We start from the raw sequence: 23,037 nt of genomic DNA, 5'->3' as shown, positions 1-23,037 counted from the left end.
TTACATCGGACAGGTTTGGGTGCAGGGCCACAAGGGTGTCTGAACCAAAGCCAGCAGCAGATTAAGAACTTTTAATTTCCCCTGCACAACGACAGGTTCGAGGAGGGGACTGTGAAGGTCAATACAGCAGAAGAGCCCAGGGGAGCAGTCCCCGGTTTGTGGAGGTGTAACTTCTGGCCTGCTTTGAAAATACTTCTGATATTACACGCAAACAGGGGAAATGTAAGCTCCTGCACATGATACGTGATTGGACTGTGGTATTTCAGGACATTTTACACTGCTCTTAATGTGGGTACTGTACTTCCCTGCCACCCCACTGCTCCACCAAGACCACATGATAACATTCACTCTTTAGATCTGTGAACTTCAGACACTGGTTTCAGTATCATGTCCGAGAATCACTCAGCCATCAGCGCACGGCCTAACTAACCGTGAACTCCTCACCACTTAGGCTGTGTCTTGTGCAGGAACTGAGGGGATTAGCTGAACAAGGCCCCACTAGAGACAACTGACAAGCCTCCACACAGCTCAACACGGGAGTGACAAGGCTGAATACATATCTGCCTGTGCTATGACAATACTGCTGCAATCATGCATGAAACTGCATATTTATTGAATAGTGTGTTACAATCTCTCGCTTTTATTCTTATTCACCAATAGAATCTAAAGCAAAATCCGATTAATTCTAATTCAAGGTAAAAGTAAAAACAAACTCCCATTGTCATTTATCATAAACGCAAACTGGCTGGCTACTAATGCTGAGTCACTGAGAGATGATCCAAAACCACAAAGACCAGGTCTAACAGTATGTTCTACCTCAGGAGACAGTACAGTGGCTGCACAGAGAAACCGGCCAAAAGTACTTAAAATACAAATCGATAGCTAAGGACAGCTTTGTCCTTTCAAATACAGAAAAAAAAATCATTAAACTGAAGGCGGCTTTTTGGTTTTCAGGGGAATTCAAGTGCCTTCTGGAAAACAATGGCCCAACCCAACCATCTGAGTCATTGCATCTCACAGAGCAGAGCTGTGGGTCTGTGGAGGGTAGGGCTGAATAAGGCTTGGTCTGTTTAAAAAGCAGGGCAATAAGGTGTGATAAATAAGACAAAAAATCATGTTGTTTTCTGGAAATAAATGTGACTGATTTACTGGCAGTTCAATTTCCTTTGAAGTCTATAGTTTCGGGGTGAAGAGGAAATTAAGTGGTTTTAAAAGTTTCCAAAGGGATCCACATTAAAAGGCTATCTTGACAAAGCAGACATGAAGGCACGGTGCAATCCTGAAATCAGTCCTATACCGCAACTTAAGGTGTAGACACTCTTCAATTAACAACTATTACTCTCTGGGAAACCATAACAATCAATAATGGCCTGCTTTCCAATTACAAATATCACTTGGAATACTGAGCACCAGTGAGGGCAAACTGGAAAACTTAAAAAAGCTGCAAACGCGTCACCCGGAGGTCAGTTTCGACCCAGTTCTGCCACACACAAGGGCGCGTTATGCCACATCAGCAAAACCTCGTCCTGCTGGTTAAAGTGACACGAACTAATCTCGCCGACAGCTCTGTCAAACTCCAGGGTAAGACGCAGATAAACCGAACGGAAATGGTTTAATGCCCTGTCCACAGACTGTTGAGCTTGTAGAACTTCTTTCTCAAGAACAAAATGGAGACGAAATGCAGTTCTCTCCTTGATCCACCGAGGTTTTGTCAAAGTTTTAGAAATAACCTTCTCAGGTGGATGACTGACTTCTCTTTCAAACATATGTGGTTATGATATTTTAATACCAAGGTGTGGTATTGGCAATCCTATTTCACAGCAGGTACTGATGGCAGACTGTTCTGTAATGCTGGATTACAGTGAGAGCCCCAAGATAAAAGAATGAGCTCATATAAAGGTCAGGACATGACACAATGTTTGCCCCAAAACAGAAAGACGGTATTATGAAGGGACACAAAAAAAGGTGTACAGGAAGCGAATAATTGAAAAAGGAGTGATGTACCTACTTTAGTATTGAATCTCACCCTCAGAAGATTATATATATGTGTACAAAAAAGATAGAAGGAAAAAAAAAAGGATCAAAGTGTTGGAGTGAACGCTGCCTCGGATGGTTCTGGGAGGCAAGAGAGTTGTCTAATTTAAACATTTACTTAACTTTCTGGCCTGCCCTACAGGGCCTGGTTTATTATATTTATATATTTAAAAAATTATCAGCAGGAAACCAGTTATTGACAGGCTGTTTTAGCTCCCACAAGGCAGACTAATACCAATATGGATCGTGCTGAAGAGTCCTAATTAGAGGAGAAATTGGAGCAGAGCTACTTCTCTCTCTCCCTCCACTTCCCTCTCCTCGAGTGTTCAAAGCACAGCCCCAGCCCCGCCGGGTGCCACAGCCTTGAAACCAGGAGTTTCAGACACTTAACAGCAGCAGGAGAGAAGGACCGAAGGCGCCTGTAAACAGTGCCAATTAACTGTAAATCCATGTTGATGCCGATTCCACAGATGTGCAACAGCTGGAAGGAGGTTAATAATAAGCAACATCATCTTCAGACTTGGAGAGGGGGGACACAGATGACAAAACTTCAGGAACTATTTAGCTTGGTTAATTTACTGTGTTGATGAGTCCGGATGGCACAAACACATACAAACGCAAAACACATGTTTCTCTTTTCTTCCATCACAGATGTGATGTACTTGGCAAAGGACACTGAGCAAAGCTTGGGCCACTGGGAATAGCAGTGCACCGCTAGGATAAAAAAATAACAAAAAAATAATAATCTCACAACTATTCCCTCCTTTCAATCAGGTGTCTAATGTACATAATACGACATTACCCGCCAGCCATGTGTTATTCTGGGAAATGACAACACTAAAACTGCCTGGTCCTGAACTTTCTGCAGATTAAAGGAAATGTAATTAATTTGCACTCTGCAAATGGTTAACATCTGGACTCCCACAGAAGTCTTTGGAATTTCACACAAACCTATTTACAGATGCTCTTCACCTGCGAAAGAAGAGACAGGAAAAGCATTTAATTGTACATTTGTTTTATTCCATGCAGTGCTCTCAGCTGGTTGGTCTGAACAAGGTTAATGGAGGAGGTTTCTGCATTAAAATGCATCTCAACAAATATGTAGGTTTGTGTCTTTCAGATTTCCCGCCGTTTGCATTTGCCTTTAATTGTACTGAATTTGTGCAATGTCGTGATGAGAGAATTTCCCACTATTCTTATTACCTAACTTTATTATAGTATCTGAATTGGGATTAATTGATTGCATCAAGGGAATTTTGTTTAATAAAATATTTCTAGTAAAATGTATTCTTAGTGGTCTTGTTTGGTTTGTTTTCGTTTCCCATTTCTAACGGTAAATAAAGCAGAACTGTCTTGGAGGAACAATAACAAAACTGTTAATCGAAAATATCAGTTCATGTTAAACTGCTTCACTGGGTGTTTTGCGTTGGGATATTTATTCCCCTCACTTTTATATGACCTCTTGAGATGTGTATATTTTATTTACAACCACTGTTTTGCTATGGCCAAGAAATTTGATAATCTATGTATCTTTCTCTGTACTTGGAATATATAATGTATGCACTGTAAGATATGGAAAACATCCAAAATGTAAAATTTCTGAAAGCAATTAAAGGAGTTTATAGCCCAACAACTGTATATTCACAGATTAAGGGGAAAGGAAGAAAAGGCCTGTGTTACAGTATAAAAAAAGACAAACAGTGTGATAGACAATTTCTGCATTTTATTGTAAATTAAATTTTAGTATAGTGAGCAGAGTGTTCTGTCCACATGTTTAAAAATTGTCAGTTTTCTCTGTGCAGAACAGCTACTTATATATGACTGTGCTTTCGCTTTGTTCAATAAAAGGTGTTTAAAAGTCAAAGTTACAGAAAATATCTAGCGCTCGCTCTCTCTCTCTCCTCTCGCTCTCTGTCACCTTAGAAACGAAATATTTCATCTTGACAAATGAGCATTTGCTCTGTAAGTGCAGTGTGAGGTTAGCTGTCTGGCCCTCCAATTCTGGTTAATCTTGCTCCTGGGGTGACCTGTAGTTACAGCCGGCATGTGAGACAATGGCAAACGAAGGAAATTCATAATGTGATCCAATGACACATTTCAGTTGTTAGTGCACAGTGCTCAGGTGCTCAAGGCTTGGGCATTATTCTAAACACATCTACAGAGATTAAATAAAACAACAAACACAGACAGACTCTCGTGAAAGTAGTGGTCCTCGTCCCCCTACTCCTGGAAGGAAATCACATAATAGAGGCCATATTCTACACAAACAAAACAGGCCTGCATTAAAATCAAGATAAATACAAATAAATAAAATATAGTTCTGATCAAACTACAGGGTGAACTGGTAAACACGGGCTCGGCACATTAATGCATTCTTGGAAAGCAAAAGAAGAGGAACGACACCTCAATGCAGAGAAAGGAAGAGAAAATTCCTGAGAAGGGCCCACGTCAGCGCAGAAACCAGCAAGAGTTAGTGCCATTTAAGCTTCAGTGGATTAACCCATCTATCTCGGCAGTTACGGCACATATAAGAATAGCATTTTGTAATCTAATAACTTTTGCAAAAGAACATATGCTTTGAGAAACGTGTCTGAGAGACTTTAGTTAGTCTAATCTCTGAGCATGAGCACAGTAGCCCTGTGATCTCATATCATAGATGTCACTGGAAGCAGGGCAGTGTTTAGTTGCATCATCCAGCCAGGCCTGGATAGTCGTTTTGACTTTCTACGGTATTAAACCTTAAAGATGTTCCCACAGAAACGAGCTGATTGGCCAGACGTGCACTTCAAATCTGCTCAACGGATTAGAATTGAAAATTGCTGTGGATATGCCAAAGTCACTAATATTTGGTGGGTCACTGTTTGAAATCATAGAGAAGTGGGAAAACTCTCAGGTCACAATGGGCTGAAACCTCTCATTGAGACCCATTAATGAGCCTAATTTTAAAAATAAATTACCAACTTGATCTAGATAAAAAAAAAAAAAAGTCTGTAAACATACTAGTAGACTATGGAGCTAATTGCCTTGGATTTGTTTTGCCTTTTGTGCTTCCACAAATCTGGCACTTCCACTCAGGGACTAATTGTCCCCAGCTTGATAAAGAGTGTTGTCTAATTATATTAATGTCGCTACTTTATATGGACAGCAGAGAAGGAGTGAGACCGGCCTGACACACTCCCCGGTATAATGCCGTCAATATGTGAAGTGGCCGCATTGACTGTTGAAATAAATTAGGGCTTGTTGGCAATGCTGTAGATGGCTCTCAGTGGGGCAATCTTGCTTCAGCTGCGAATGTGTTACGTGAGAAGCTCTTCCCTTTTGTAAGGTATGCACCTGGTGAGACCAAAACACAGCGTCTTCTTAAGGGGAACTGATCAAACACTAAGAAGTGAAACAGGCATGTAAGGGGTTCCGATTCTGATCTCCCACAATGTTGAGAAAGTGTCTGTCCTCTAAAGTTTGGCAGAAGTGAGCAATTTTTTTTTCACTGAATAGCAAAGAATAAATGCTTTCCTCTGTCCCGGGAGACCTAGAGACGGTCTCCTGCTCTTATAGTCAATTGAAAAGTCGGTGGCGATTTCTCATGACTAAACATTCTCAGTCTTTTTAAAGAAAGTATTATTAATGTACAACTCTTCTAACACTGCCTCTGCCAATACATTTGCTATATAGCTGAAATTGACTAAATGCAAAGTACTAGTGAGTTTCTAAATCACAGTCAAGAATAAAAATCAGTCACTAAAAGGGTTTAATTTTTAAGATGATATAGCCAAACAGAAAAGATTTCAAAACTGCTGACAAATTGAATATGGCCTGTCATAAGCTAACCTTATAGTGACTAATAACCCTCCAATTCAAAGATACTGAATTGAACATGAAAGTCTTTCTTTGGAGATTCAGGGATTCAATTAAGCAACTGACAAGCACTTTCTTCTTTTCAGCAGTCACGGTTATGCAGGCACCTAAGATTTTAGACTTTTTGGCAAGTGCCCAAGGACAAAATATAGCTAGTAAAAATATGGTTATATTAGAGATCAGTTTTTCAGAATAGAGAAGCTAAATACAAAACCCCGACCAAACCTACATTACTGTGCGTGTCTTTCAGAGCTCTGGTCGTAGATATTGCCACGCTCTATCTGAAACTAGGTTAATTCAATAACATATAACCACCACTTGTTGAGGGTGCTGTTTTAAGTGAATTGAAAACCCATTCATCCTAGCAAGAGGTAATTAAGATGTTCTAGTAAATTGCAACTCTGTACACTGCTCTTCCCTCCCTGACGGTGATGGGGGACAATTATTCAGCTTGTGTAGACATTAGACCTGGCCTTTCTGTCGGTTGCTGGGGACAGCTGGTCTTCTCTGTGGCACAGTCATGGCACGGACCCCGTCCCACAACTTTCTGACTGGCGTAAGGTTGAGGAGGCTGTGACGTCAATGTTGTGTTCAGACTTCCTTCAAACCATCACTACCACCTCTCAACTCAACTCACACCTTCTGCACTCCCTTCCCTCTCGTCAGGAAACACAAGCCCAGGTGTATCATGGGATTTCCAATAAAAGGCCATCGAAAAGCAAGCTATACACGCAATAGCTTTCCAATTTCTTTTTGAGCTGGAGTCTGTGGGTGGCTGACACAGTATTGTAGAAGTCTGGAATAAAAGTTATTTGGCTTTGGGGTACAGTGGCACCTACACAGACCAGAACAAAGTCAGACACTGATTACTCACAGCAGATAGCTTGCATTTTGCTTTAAATCTAGCACTCCACAGGGCTTCTTTTGAATAGTAAAAACATAGTGAAAAGTTATACACCGTGGAATGAAGAAGGGGGGGAAAAGGTCCAACACAGTAAAGGAGACACTTGAGTTAACATACTGCTAGGGGAAGCCGAAATTTGCACTTTCAGATTAGATTTTCGGTCTACCAATCTCCAGCAGATTGAGAAAGGAAGACACTACATTGAATCTCAGCATGGGCTGTTGTAACACAACTGAAAACAAAAGCCATTGTCAGAACAGATCTAGTACAATTGCAGGTAAACTTTAGAAGAAATTAATTGATCCATATAAAGGTCAGGCAGTGGCAGTGCTGACTTCATGAATGTTGACACCTTGAGAAAGAACCCAACGTTGTGTTTTCATTTCGCCAAAATACATAAGACGCCTCAGGGGATCTGTATACTGGCAACTTATGGAAGCCCTGAGGCCATGTCCAAGACAAATCCAAGGGCCTACATACCTAGACAACTCTACATTAGACACCATGAATGGCATGTATAATCAAGGATAAGAGTATTTTACTATCATTACACAAACGAAACAAGAAAAGTCTTAATTATAACTGAATGCCAACAAAAATGGTCACAAAGGCCTACGCAACTCAATATGAGGTTTGTAAGGCAGCAGGGTGAATTTGTAATGTAATGTAAAGTCCTGGATGTAAATGCAATATAAAGACAGCTTCTTCAGTCATTCACTCACATTTTTAGGTTTAAATGTTGACAACTCTTTATGAGCCTATGTGAGTTTCAGAGCACCAGCATCAGAAAGCAAATGTTCCAAGTGCATTTCCTCCAAAATAACAAAAAACAAATGCATGTAACATTGTTTCCAACATTGAAAGTTAAACACATTTGGAGGGAAAGTGTACTGCTGCCCATCTGAGACGCAGGGAAACGCATTTACAGGCTTTTCACTCGTAGCACCAGAACAGACTATGAGCGATTTCTTGAATTTAGTTCACAGTTGCGGAGTTGCGTTTGGAGAGTAAATTGCTAAAGCAATACACTAAGCTTTAGAAAGAACAACATCAAAAGCAAACATCACATTACAATTTGCACTTATTGATATTTCAGTTCAGAAATCCATAGAAAAATGACAAATATCTCCTGCCGAAGCAAAACGATTTTCATTTAGGAATACGTTTCAAGTGGAAGACAATTATTCGCAAATTCTTTCATAAGCATATATACAACTTTGTAAGCACTTTAAACCACCACCTGGAGCATTTTATTGTAATCTGCATTTTCTTGCTTTTGCATTTCCTAATTTTGGCCTGCCTCATTATGCATTCTCTATGATTCGCCATTGTTTTTGATCAGATCGTTATCCGTCAAGTCCGGTAATTACTCCAGATCTCAAACAGATTTCTCAAAGATTCACAAATAGATGGGGGGGATCATATCAGTCTTACAGTGTCCCATTACACATAATGGGGTTCAGAGCACTGCATGAACAGCCTTTGTGTCCGAGTGCTTGCCGTAAGGGTTAGTGGTCAGATTGTAGCAGAAAACAGCAGCTGATCATAATGACAAATGTTTGTAAAGCAATATGTGACAGTCGGACATAAGAAAAGCAATAAACAAATACAGACATACTTGACAAAAAAAAAAAAAAAAAAAAAACGCAGATGAACTAAACTCGCAGTTAATCTCTCATTGTGAAATGAAGACGAGGAGGGAAGGTCGTCTCGGCCCTTGGAAAGTACAGAATTAATGCCTTTCGATAAGGTTGGAGAACCAGATGTGCGAACTGGGGAGGCATGTCGAAAATTAGATGGTGCTGGCTGCTTATTAGCATGGATTAGCATATTGATGAGAAAGCCTGACTAGCAGAGTCTGGCGACGGCTGGGCTTTATGTTTAAATACACAAATCAATGTCTGCTATCAGGCACTACAAAGCAATGAAAGGAGCGGACATCCCGGCAGCGCAACGCCTACCCCGGAGTGCTTGTCGGTAATTGTTTTCTATAGCCAGTCGTAGGTTACGGCAATTGCTTTCAGACCTTGCTGCAGCAGCTTGCCCGGCCTTTCCATTTTCTTCTCTGAAGGCTCGCAGGGGAGTCACAATCCTGCTGATATTAGTTGTGCCTTCCTCTAAGCTAAAAAACACATTAATTCATATTTCACACCTGAGAAACTTCATTTTATTTTCATTTTTTAAGCAAAAATATATACCCAATACCTTCAGCAGATAACAGGAATAATCGCCACGATCTAAATTAGGCCAAACAAACAACAATGAGCTAAGTGTCTGAGGGGAAACTCCCCCATGTAAAGGACCTGCACAGAAGATCCGGTGGCATTTTAATTCACTTTACAATTTAATAGCAGCTGCTTGAATAAGGACAATAACGTGTCAATGATCAGAACCAGAGCATTACTTCATCTCTGTAATATAAACTTCAGCTGTGGAGCAAAAACTCCTGGGAGGATCTGATGCTCATGTAATTGACATGGGTTTCCAAACATTACTTTTGAATGGCGGTGCAAGAACAGGATTGCTCAAACAACAATTAAAACAAGTTTAAAACACTATAAATACATGGTGAGTTGAAATTTGTCACCTTCAAAGTTAACTTATTTTTAACCTAGTGACAAATTAATTTAATTCTAAGAGCAACCTATCTACAGGCCTTTGTGCTCTTAAGGAAAGGGTTATTAAAACCGATTGTGGATAAGGTTTAACACCATGGCAATATATCCATTTGTCCCAAACCGTGGTGGAAATCTCATCCCTCTGTTACAGAATGATTATGTGTTAAGGTTATACGAGTCGAATGCCATTGTATACCACATTAGTGCCCTAAACAATACTTTCTTTGGTTGATTAAGTCTGACCTTGAACTAGGGCACTGAGCTTCCCTGCCACTATATCTGAAAAAAGGGTCAACAGGAAAATAAACCTGAGCCATTTGTTAATCAAAAACAGGAGAAGAAAAGGGGAACAAAAAAAAATAATATATAAAACATTCTCCTTTTAGACTAAATTGTTCTCAAAAGAGGAATCACCTAAAGCAATCTTAGAGTACAAATACATTAGCCAATTAACTGTTGCCATAAATTAACAAATTATGTTAAATAATAAACACAAAGTTAATTTAGAAGCAAGATTATATTGCTCTTTCCGTTCTAAATTATAATCAGACATCGGGTTGCGGGCTTTGTTTATTTGTTTTCCTTAAATGAGCTGTGAAACACCAACATCATAAATGCAGATTTTATTGGACAGTAAAACATTAGAATTGCTCTGTCCACATTCATTATTGAGGTCATTTTTAAGCTCAGTGCAATTCCAGATGTATAACAATAGTGAACCTTAATTGCTACCTGTGGCTAATAAAAATAAAAAATATATTTCATTTATTTCCAGAACAAATAACTCCCAGAAGTTTAAGCCTCCCAAGGGCTCCCACATGACCTACCAAAGAGTGGCCCATCGTGTGGTAATTTACTTGAGCACCAATGAGAATTCCTCCAATGCTTTTACACTTCTGAAACACCGCACCATACTGAAGGACTCGCTTAATGGAGACTTACAGGAAATCAACGTACTGTGAGGAGTTCATCGGCAAGGGCTGACTTATTTTTTCCCCAAAACTCTCATTTGAAAACTCGGAACATTCTTTGTTTAGAAAGAAAACTTGAATCATGCAACTTGAGTAACCTTTGGATTTCTTCAGTTGGTGTCTCCAGCCAAAGTAACTTTCCTGTTGCATCTTTTTGTTGGCTTGTTTGTTCACACTGGGAAGAAAATGTTCATACCGAAGGAAGCAACAAAGGAGAAGGAACATGACACGCTGCTGTTGGAGAGCCAAGTCCTCTGAATTCCTACATGAAGCTCAGTCCTGCAGCACACAGGCAGTCAAAGAGTAATAACCTATCCATTTTTAGGACCTGGTATGTATCAGGCCTTTAGATTACATCAAAAGTGTATGTCAGCCAATCCTTTATTGGGTGCTGACAGCATTCAGTGCTTTTCACTCCTTGATGTGTTGAATATCCATCGTCTTGGTGACAGATCCTGAGAGAAGGCTTTGGTTCAGTGGATTTCAGGCTTATGTTCAGAGAGAGGAGTTCTGAACTTATGATACTCTTCAAAGCAAGGATAGGAAACCTGCTGACTGCACTTTGTAAGACTTCAGCCCGTTACTTCAAAATGTCAGTTTTAACTTATTTTTTCTAATAAAAAAAAAAACTATTGGATATCACACGTACGTCAGACTTTAACAATGGATACTCTGGTGTATAAGCAAATGTAATGAAAAAAAAACATCCTAAATGCATACAAACAAATTTAAATGTTAAAATTAACTTTGAGAAAAGATTAAGAGTGAAATTCCAAATAAATTGGACTCTTTTTACGAGTATGGATGATTATTTCAATCACAAATGAAGTAAGAAATGGACAAATACCATCATTGTCACTTCGTAAGAAAAAAATATTGGATCACGCAGAAAACACTAATGTGAATGTGTGCCACTGTACTTTAATCAAGACACACACTTCCTGTACACTGTATTTTACGAGCAGCGGACTGCTATTGCTCCAAAAACTTTAGACGGCCTTCAAAACTTTCTAAGGATATTTTCGGTCAACTAAACAAGAGTCGCTGGAATGCATCACGTATTATTTAAGCCATGTCAGCGCTCATTCAGAGAGTGAACAAGTAGGTTCTTATTAACAGTCTCTAAAGAGTCTTTCAAACTGGGGAAAGTTATAAAGCATAGACAAAAGTGGGTCCTCAAAGTCCATCACCACTTCCGAGCCCTGAAGCAAGATGGCTACTCAACTGAACGGGGTCTATTCCCATACTAGGCAATAAAGGGAGCAATAAAATCATCAGAATTCAGCCACAAAAGAAAAATCAAATAAGGTGCATTACAAATAACATGTTAATGGATTCTAGTTGGCAACTGCTTTTTGCTACTGTAGCTCAATCGTTAATTTCTCTCAGTCCCAAATTATAATAAAGTTGCATTAAAATAAATACACAGTTCTTACAAACTGCAACAGTCTGCAGATGGATGTGGGGTGACACAGGGAAATTGCTTAGGAAACAAGTGGGAGAAACACTCAGACAGTGAATAAGAGAGCTCTGCTGTGACAATGAGACATTTTATTAACACAGCATCACAGAATTGAATCATTTAAGTTAATGACTTCACCTCATCAGCAATTATATTAAAAAAAAAAAAAGATTGCTGCTGTTGATGATTATGATATATACTATGAGAAAGCATTTGATTCAATATATACAACCTCAATCACGGCTCTAAGATATCAAAACACTGAGGAAAAGTACATGTTACTTATGTACAACAATGCCACATCAACAACCCATTTGCCTGAAGAGAAAAGCAACTGATCAGTGCATACTACAAGTGCTCACTAAGTGTAAAAAATGATACAGAAACCGTGCACAATACAAAGAAGCATAGAAAGATGTATACCTGAAATAACAAGAAGAGACAGAAGAATGAATACATGGCTCAGAGATCCAACACAAGTGTGGGACATCATTTAAACAGTGAAGAACAGACCAGCAGTATTGAAAAACGTTGCCTTCCATGACACAGTTTAATTTTCAGGGGTAATAAAGACGTGCATTGTATGGTTGACTATATAAACACGTGGTTGGAATCTGGTAGGGATATGATAATCGTGTAACATGTGAGATGAAAACAATGCAAGGGTCCATCGGCTCTTGCTGAATCACGGGTGTGAAGTACAAGCCACAATGAAACCATTCACTGAGTACGGGACGCATTTTGAGTCGACTAAGGGTGAGGGTGAGAGGGAACACGTGCGATTTTACCAAAGAGGTGCTTGTCTTCTCTGCTGAACAGAGATGACGATTAGGAAACATCCCGAAAGGTCTGCATTCATAAAAGCACAAGCAGAGCAGTTTTCCTTATGTGCTTGTCCATGTCTGAGGACTATAGGAACAAGTGCGTCATATTTTTAGAACTTATATATATATTACTCAAATCCAAAATGTACATCTAGACACTCTCTCTTTCTCTCTTACTTTGCTGTATGGTCATCCTTGGCCTATGTTTAATTTGATAAATTCTTCATATTGTGTTGTAAAGCCACAAGCCTCCAAAAGGGATTGTATTACATAGACCTCCATAAAAAAACAGCAGCTGTTTAAGAACTAATAACAGTTTACTACAAATGTAATTCTCCAGTGGATTGGGTTTCATGCATCCTTTACAAAACAGCACTTTGCATCTCCTATTTCAGCACCGAGCAAAACTAAATTTGCTGATAGCTCAGTCATTAGACGTAAATATGAGCTCTAATATTTGTAGTTTCAATTTACCTTTATTAAATAAAATAAATATTGTCACTCAGACCATAAATTCTGGCGAACGCGGAATTACGAAGCACAGAGCATGTAGTCAATTAAATTACAAAAGGCATTCGATTTAATGATGTCCGCTCAGCAAGTAAATAAGTGACTTTGCATTTGGAAATCTAATAAAACACTGTTAAGCGTTGACTAACCAAGCTGGAGAGCTGCAGCTCACTTCTATAGAAATTCATTTTATAAGCATGATTAATCCAAGATGCGAAAAGTGAGAATAAAAAAAAAAAAAAAAAAAAATCAATAAACATGGGCTGTGCTTTCAGGAAAATATTACTTTGACTGAAACGCAGACCTGCCAGTGATGTTACAATGCATAAAAGTGTTGCAGTTCTGCCTGACTGCTTTGACAAACTAATAGTCGTGTCCACCTTTTCAAAAGGAAAATATATGGGTTTTGCCCACATAAGAGGAAATTTAAACTGCATGAATATCGACCAGCAAAATTCCTGGCCCGTTCTTTTGGCAGCACACAGTACTTCATGTTTTATAGCAAATCCTGGACTCTTCTGTTCAACTTAAATTAAACTTTCCATGTATAAGTAGTGATTTAAATCCGAAGTGTTAAACTGACATAAAAATACCAAGCAGCTCTTTTTTGCTAGACAGAGATTGTCACTTATGTGGAGGTCAAAATATTGTGGAATTTGAAGTTAGTGCACTTGGTTAATAGGAAGCACTGTACATGTATCCTTCTGCCTTACGATATGAAAGGTTGATTGATTGTCTGAAGCACATCTTTTTTGCCCCTGTAAAATCGTCTGTAAAGATGCATACAGTGTACAGTTTAATAAGAATTGGTCATTAAGTGTTTGAAATAGTGTGTTTATAGAACGGAATCTTCTGAATGAATTTAAGATAAGAGGTGGAAATAAATAAAAAAATGCGGTGTGATTGCAGTCCATTCCAATAGCTGAGGCACTGTCTCTCAATGAGGACAGAACAGTGACAGAGACAAGCCTAACTCCCTGGTGAGGCATTCTGGGACATGAAAAACATCTAACTGGTCTTCTGAGGTCAAACACACAAAATAAAAAAAGTGGTTTGTCTCTTCTGAGGCATAGCAAAACAATGAAAATAAAGCATACGACTATTGTGCTATCTCCCGAAAGAAGAGTCCAACAATTAAATATCATGGGAACTGCAATCTAACTTATTATTATTAGGATGATGATTGTTGTTATTTAGTTTTCAAATACTATCATACAATGCACATTTAACCACACCTCAAAGTGAGGAACATTAATTCAGCTAAAGCAGCTTTCTATGACTAAAAAAAAACAACAAAAAACAGCAGAGTATATTGTAAACATGAGTGAATGAAGCGGATATGTGGAGATAATGTGTCCTATACAAATGCATCTGAAAGCAGGTACATCTATACATAACAATGCTACAAAATACAAAGCATGCAGTACAAAATATTTGTCCACTTCAGAACTGTACAATGGTTAAATGTGACTTTCTGTATTTAAAAAGAGACTTTTTATCATAAATGTAATGCACAGTTATTTTCAGTGGATCAAAACTAGAATTTTTTAAAAGATGGGAAACATTTTGAGGACGTTTGCCCGGATGTATGTTTGCTGACAGCTCAGCTTTGTTCTTAATTGATCTACAGCATACAAAAAAAGCACAGGAAGGAATACATATATAAATATTCTATACGTCTATGGTTCTGGGCAGGAAATGAATATCTTCATGCACTCTAATATATAAATATAATATAAAAGGCAAGCAGATCCCAGGCTAACCACATTCTTTACAAAACCCCAAGCTATAATATATATATATATATATATATTATACACACATACACATTTTCCTCTGCTGTGCTGTGTGTGTGCACCCAGTTGATTGTCTGTTTGTTATTGACATTTTCCCCAAGGGGCTCCTCTGAAAGAATCAAACTTGCTGTACAATCCTGGAAATTCTTTTGAAAGGGAAAATTGTTACACTATCATTTGGAGAGAGCGTGTACCAGCAAATGGAATTACATTTAAATATTCGTGAGGACACTTGTTCTCTAAATGCACAATGCAATTTTAAAGCAGGTGTGTGTTTCTGTGATTGTTTTTCTCTCTTTCTCCCTTCAAACCTTCATTACATTGTAATGAAGGCAATATTGTGGTTATATAAACCTCAAGTAACAAAATGTTTTTTTTAAACCACACTTTTCAGATTTACTAAAAATAACTAACTGAAGCTCTGTTGTATAATAGAAGATGCTCTGAAATGTTAAAATATGAATGTGTACAAATATTGTGCAACATCTACTGCCATACTTCCACCAAAGGTGCTAAATAGTAAATTGAGATTCGGGGCCAGGCACAGATTTTCAAAACTGAATCAATCCGTTTCAATGTGAACAGTTTACTAACATGGGAGATGGAAGGTTTGTAATGTGTCACAGTGACAGTAATGAAGACTGAATCATGCATCGTTTTTGCTTGCAGAGGAAGTGAAGCCTTTGATCCAATTGTAGGTGGCAGAGTATTTGTAAAAGCCCAATAAAACAAAGTCTTTGGTTCTTTTTCTGACAGATCTGGGATTTTAGTTCATAAGACGATTACGAATGTCTTACTGTATCAGAGAACATGGACCACAGAGTGATAACTCTACTCATCTCCGACGAACGATAAGATGGGTGCCTCTCAGCTCATCCGGGAGATCCGAGGGAGATTGGAGTCGAGGGAAGCGTGGATGAATCGTTCAAGTGACAGGCCAGTCCACGGCTGCAGCTCTGATGAACACTGGCCTTCCCTGTTCATTTGCAGAGCTCAGATGCACTGGCCTGAGGTCATGGGCTAACTAGTGGTCTGTAATTAACAACGGAGCTCAGACGTCAGAAGTGGGAAACAGGGCACACGATCACTTTTTTTTTTTTTTTAATTTTTATATTAAATCTTATGACTCAGATCTATATCTGCACCATACACTACACTAGCAGAAGTGTTGATTATTTTGGCAAATAACAAAACACAGTTGTTCACCAGTCCAGTTACTTCAAGAGGTTCCCTACTGGACTGATGTCAGGACTCTGAGCACACAATGAAATGTGTTACAGTTGCAGCTTGCTCACACGGTGCATTATTGTTGTCCCATACATAACAATATATACTCGCAGTCCTGGTGTCTTACATATTACAAAGAAAACCCAACATTTAAAACATGCAGTGTTAATTTTGGCAGCTATTTTAGATTTAGTTTTAGTCTTATTCTTATGACTAAAATGCCTATCAGTTTTAGTCATTCCATCTTTCATTATTTTTAGTTAATATTAGTAGACGAAAACTTCTGTAATTTTAGTCTAGTTTTAGTCCAAGTCCATGCATTTAATTTTTACTTCATTATCACCATTATGCATTATGTCTGATGCCAGGTGTTTACATCAATTAGTGGATGGATGCAAAACAAACATATTGATTAACTTAATTTGAATTGTATTTGAAATCAAGTCACAAACCGCCATTTGTAAACTTCATGGTCACAAATTACTGTAATTCAATTTTTTTTTTTTTTTTTTTTTTAATTTTGAAGTCTCTCGACATTTTTTGTAATAAGAAGAGTACAAGAAAAGTATGGAAGCATATAGTGGACTTTATTCAAATGTAATCCCACGGCTGCATTTTCAATTTCCATGTATGCACGCTTTATTTAGGTAAAAATGCAAACAATCGTGCCATATGTATTTTTATTTTCCAGTACGCACACTCACTGAAAATATTAACATTTCAAATGGCTTTTGCAATAACATTTCATTTTCAAAGACTTCCCCCACAGATACACAAATTATTGAATTGATATTAAAAGCATAAGCATCTTTTAAGCCCTACTGTAGCCAAGCATGAATTTTATTCTGTAAGCAAATAACATGGTTTACTGTACTTATAAGTTAACCAATTAGATCCTAACTTTACTAATTACAAGACCCGCACTTACCAGTCCTGTATATAAAAGAACAGGTGTATAACTTCAAACAAATCTGCTTCAACTTCACGTTAAGCCCAATACAGTAAACCACACCAAGCACGTTCAACGTTTAGCGAAACACATGCTTGTGTACAATCGTTGCAGATTTCCACGGTTCTGCACAGATCCGCAGAATCCCACCGGCCCCATTGGTGCAGCAGAACTGCGATAGCTGCGCTACACGAACGTGTTGACCAAGTCAAGGCATGCATTATTATGATTAGACCATGAAACGGCTCCCTGACCGGCCACTTCACAAAATACTGTAAGTTATGTCCATTAGTCTTGTTGAATTTTCGTTTCGTCACATTTCAGTAAACTAAAATTAGAAGACATTTATAGTTTTCACAGTATTTTGTCTCGTTATCATAGTTATCGTCACTGAAAATAGGTTGTTGACTAAATTAACACTGAACACATGTATAACTAAATACACATCTATAACACATGTATAACCTCATTATAACATGAGCATTTGGTATAATCCATTATTGGCAGAGGAGGCCTTGTGCCTTTATGACTACTGGGACTATTGCATTTATATCTATACTGATTTCCCCTACTCTCTAACACCCCCAAGTCCAACTGAGTGTAGGATGTTGGCTTTTATCCATGGACCCACACTGAGAGGTCAGTGCATTTTGGATACGTTTCTCCACCTTAAATCGTAAAAAGGTGATGCTGTGGGGGAGTGTGTCAAATTATCATGCCCACCTGGGGAGCACTAGTCTCCAGTAAGATCTGCCATTAAAGGCTGGAAAAACTGAACTGCAGTGAGTTACTGCTCACTTAATCACCGATATGATTATTGGGTCTCATTTGCCTAGAGAGCTATAGCTAGTACTTTAAGTCTATATCACATAATGTCAAGATTTTCATACTGAAAGATCTGAAATGAATGTTTCATATGATATCCAGACGTGAAACTAAAGGGTTAAAGCTGCTGGAAGAAGGTGCAAGGTCACAATGACAGATCAGATCTAAATCTGTTCCACTAGGACAAGCAATTATTACCTTGCTGATTTCCCTACAGCATGCCTCTTGCGTTGAAATGATGTCATTAGACTAAAGGCTGGACACTCATAAATAAAATAATAATAATAAAAAAAAAAGTCAGAGGCAGGAACACAGCACTGGGTATCTGTCATTTACAGTAGTCATTCCCCATGAGCAACCTTCCCAAATGTATTCGGTTATGAGCATTACGATTCATCATGGTAATTTTGTGCTTTGAGAACTGAAGCAATTACGAATTAATAATCATCAGTGAGTAATGCAAGAGCAGTGCAAGGGAGGCAGACAACAGCGCGCTAATGGAGAGGGTGCTTACAGTTTCACAGGTACAAACAATGTGAAGAAAAAGCATTCAACCACCCGCCCATTGGGTAGGCATGAGAGTATGCTTTGTGTGGCAAATACTGTATAGGCACCTAAAGAAAATATGATGGTTTCGACATTGAAGCTGTGGCCTCGATATCAAATTAACCAATAGGAGGACAGAACAATGCAATAATTGGATGGCATTCATTGTATTACACAGATGTATACAAATTTAAGGGCTAATTTGTTTCATTGGGGGCGTAAAATGTGTTCAAGAGCATTTCTACTGCACTGTTCTTCTGGGATTTTCTCCATCACTGTAATGTGTTTAGACTAGGTCTTTACTGTTTTTAACATTTTTGCATTATACGAAATAATCTGAAGTGATGTAGATCTGTAGTACTGATTCAAAAAGTGCTAAAGTCCTGTTCTGACTAGAAATACTGGCTGGCATCCTTTCAGTTATTCTCAAGTGGAAGGCTGACAGAAAGTGGGATTGCCCAAAGTCAGAAAAACAAACTCCCAGGGACAGACATTAACATTCACAGGACAAAGTGCCATTTCCCATTACCCCTGAATTAGTCTCTCTTCAAAATATCACAAACCCCGAGAAGGTATGGCTGAAATGTGATTTAACCAGGAAAGCGCATCAGGCATATGCTTCAGCATCCATAATGTATGACTACAAAGCCTAGCCTGGTGACAGTCATTGTCACCACTTTGGTTGATTCCCGCCTCCCTGATGATTAAAATGCTGTGATGCCTCCGAGTACAAATGATACCGACTCTCACAATCTCTCTTCGTGCAGTCTACCCTCCTGAAACATGGTTACAAGACCCACAGGGTTTAATAGATAAACACAACAAGACAACGGTAAAACAATTTAGTCTCTTTCCACAAGGAAAATATCTTATGTTATTGGAAAATTAAAACTGTTGTATTTACTTCTACTGAAAATACTTATAGACCACAAAACAAACAATTGCAAAGCCTAGAAGATACCAGTGTGTCTTGATTTTAGTTATTCAAACACTTCAAAAGAACTGAGAGAAATGAACACTAGTGCAAGTGTGTGTAGGACTGGAAACAGGAAGCCACCCAAAGACAGGTGTTCGCATCATGCCAAGCCTGCCAGATTGGCCAGTTGTGATTAACCTCCAGTAAAAAATGACTTAGACCAGACGCATTAGCGATTAGACTTAAATGCACAGGATAATTTGCTTAAGTTAAAAAACAGTTCATCGGCCCTTTCCTGTCTCTCAGGGCAGTTTGCCTTTATGCACTAAGCTTTAATCAAAAGTCTTAAATACCCCAATCAAAAATAGACCAGCAAAGTCATTAATGGTCCTCCAGCCAAAAAATGGTACATCACCCCCTGCTTTCTCCTTCAAAGGTGCATGCTAATTACCGTGTCACATACCACAACAATTTCCAGTTGTGCATTTCGATTGTAATAACCGAATAAGTCACAATGCAGATAAATGGGTACTTTAGGTTCCCATTAGAAGCAATCAAGATGTTATAATGAGACCTAATTCTCATTTGAAAGTAATCACCCCCGTTCTCTAATTTGCAATTTATATTTCTTTTGAAAAAGAGGGCGAAACATCAAAGTGATCATCTCGTCTCGTTTTTTTATTTTTTCTTCTTCCAAGGACATAACATGATGAAGACATTATTTAGGCGCTGTAATAAGGAAGTTAATCACTCCTGGGGTTATCAAACGTATAAATCACAACGCACCTCAGGTAAGGTGAAATTAAAATGAGAAGATTCCTAGATCATTTCCATGTAGATTAAATCAGTTCACAATTTCACAGTCCACCCAGTGCACAACATTATATCGTGGCTTATCAAAACACTTAGACTGTCAGTAAGCTGTCGTAATACTTGGTTTTGTTGAAATGAAGGGAAAAAGTTTGTGCAAATATATATAAATTACATCTTTCTATATCAATAAATATGGTAACTGACCATGACTAGCTTTTTTTACTGTTGTTTTTAATGCATTTTCTTTTAAACTTAAATTATCCGTTTCAGTTGCAAAAAAAAAAAGGATAAACATGAAGAGGTACATTTTGTCAGTACTACAGCAACACAGAGCAGAAAAAAGCACTTTGATTCAAAGACTAGCAAGCAGGATGACAGTTCAAGTTACAAGGAAGATTGGCTTCTGCAGCAAATGTATTTCAGAGCCTAAACTCAGTGTCAGGCAGACAGCGACTGTGAAGATGGAGAACAATCAAGTCTGCAACTGCCAACTTTAAGGTACCTTCCAACTCCATGCTAAAGATTAAAAACAAATTACTTTACTTTCGGTGTACTAAGTTCCCGTTTGTAACAAAGTAAATAGCTCCAGTTTACAGGCACCCTTTGACCTTTACCTGGTTTCCGAAGACACCTTGCCACAGCCAGGATCAGCCTCTCAGTTCATGGGAAGTTACAGAACTGATTTGTAATTCATTTCAAACTCAGAGACTGAAGTTGGAGCACGTGCAGATCCTACAGGTCCATTATCCACGGCTGTGACTTGATCAAGCAAGGTGGATGTGATCTTCCTCAGAGCTCCCCCAATAACTCCTTCTGTAACCCCTAGCGGTTTCTCTCCTTCCCGTGGGAAACGCACACACAGACTAATTGATCTACTTCACAACGCAACATCGGTTTCATTGAGATGTGTACATCACGTCCAAGGATAAAATTTCAATTGAATGCAGTCAATTACAATATAACGGATAGGTTTTAGGCGTCTTTTTTTATTAATTCCAATGTGAGTTCTAGTCCCCCTGTAACAAGCTATTAATATAAATCCCAGAACATGTTGTGTGCCTGTCTGCCGTTACCCAGTTTAATTTTATGGATCATAAGATTAAACCAAGATTATTTTCTCTTTAAAAAATTAAAAGTGTACAGAGCATATTAAATTTATTGATAGCTATATAGTGAATTCACGCCTCATTAAATAGTATATTTTTTCTCTTTGTACAATAAAGCATCATTTATGATCATGCCTGGAAACTGAGTCTGTTAAAATTGATATCTTACTGATGAAAAAACTGCACGCTCTGTTCTATAAGTGCATAGCAATACCTATTCCCTCAAAAAGCATGTGGCTTTTGTAGAGAAAACCACAGCTTTGCCCCATATTCAATAGATACATCTATAAAATGTTAGACACCATGAGCAGCAAATTGCTTATGATAATCTGTCAGCATTTGTGTACACAACGTATCACATGTACACACAATTACAAGAGTAACATCACAACAAAAACGACACGCATAACAGTGAGATGCTCCGCAGAAGTTCAGTTCACCCCTGTATTGTTCAGTGTGGTCTCTGATGGTGCCCTTGGCTGAGGCTGAAATCTAATACCTGTTTTTAATGTAGAACATTGACATTGAGTCTGCTTTATTTCTATAGATGATTAGACTACAGTCTTGCACAGTGGTGGTATAAACATGAATTGCAAACCAATTAAATGCCAAACCATTAAAAAAAACAAAAAACGTATATCTATGCCAAATTTGCAATTATTGGCTTCCTTTTCTTCATAGAAGTACATGTAAGCAGCGATGCCACTTAGGGGACCACAGTCAACCCATTGGCAGTGTGCTGTTACAGAAATCTCTTTTGGCCAGTTAACTCAACTGCTTGGTCTTTAACACGATTGTTAGTTAGTTTCAGGCTCAGATCATGTCCACGATGGTCCATTAAAAGCATTTCCATTTGTGTTTTCAAGGGCTTGGAGAAGAAAACAATAGTCCCTGTTCACAGCACACTACACGGAAGCTCAAACAAACACCGAAGGGAGGCGGGGTTAGAAAGGGGTCAAGCTAAAGGCAGAACGAAGGAACCAATATTATAATCTTACCTGGATTTTGATTGGCCATGAGAAATTGCTGACGTACACATAAAAGGTGATGTTGGGATTGCTGCGGAAGCTGAATTTCTCACTGGAGAAGCTGTCTCTGTAGTCCTTTATGTTTGACTTGGAGACTATGGGGACCTCCTCTCCCGATATGGTCCCGGCTAGAGAAAGACAGTGAGAGATTTCATTGTTACCAGGACAGGCTGCTATTTTTAATTCAGCAGGAGGAAGGATGTAAATAATAGAACATATATTGAAGAAGCTGAAGTTAACAAGCGTTCCTTCTGCAAGTGTGAGCCAATGACAGGTTTGTTGGAAGAGAAGAAGAGTTGCACAGTGAAAAAGGAGAATGGCAAATGCTCGGTTTTGGCAGCAGCACCTTCCCAAGTACTGTCAGAGTTGAAGTCAAGCAAACATAAGGGAAAAAACAATGTGTTGCAAAATAAAGTGCTTTTTAAAGCGTTTTTTTATTTTCCCCATTCATACTTTTCATAATCGCAGCTATCTAAGCTTTAGCAATTGCGTTCACATTTTTACCTAGAAGGTAAAGGAGGACTAAAATTGTACAAGTCAGGTACTTGTTATTGTGTTTTATTTCCCCAATTTATGGTGTTGTTAGGGTACAGTAAGTTCCTGTTGATCGCAGATTTCACCGCATCCAAAGTCCGTTTTCATACAACGAGTGC

The 23,037-nt window shown here is 38.6% G+C and overlaps 1 protein-coding gene across 2 annotated transcripts in view; it reads right to left on the bottom strand.

Annotated features, from left to right (window-relative positions):
* Nucleotides 1-23,037, bottom strand: part of atrnl1b (attractin-like 1b) — a 300,343-nt gene that overhangs the window by 124,321 nt on the left and 152,985 nt on the right. For both annotated transcript variants that reach the window (XM_066693672.1, XM_066693673.1), the window contains exon 25: nucleotides 22,355-22,512. In XM_066693672.1, the coding sequence (XP_066549769.1) occupies nucleotides 22,355-22,512 (158 nt within the window). The remainder of the gene's footprint in view (nucleotides 1-22,354; nucleotides 22,513-23,037) is intronic.

Source organism: Amia ocellicauda, chromosome 20 (genome assembly GCF_036373705.1).
Source record: "Amia ocellicauda isolate fAmiCal2 chromosome 20, fAmiCal2.hap1, whole genome shotgun sequence".
Classification (NCBI taxonomy): Eukaryota; Metazoa; Chordata; class Actinopteri; order Amiiformes; family Amiidae; genus Amia; species Amia ocellicauda.
The sequence above is the reverse complement of the archived record's forward strand: the minus strand, read 5'-3'. Positions and strand labels throughout refer to the sequence as shown.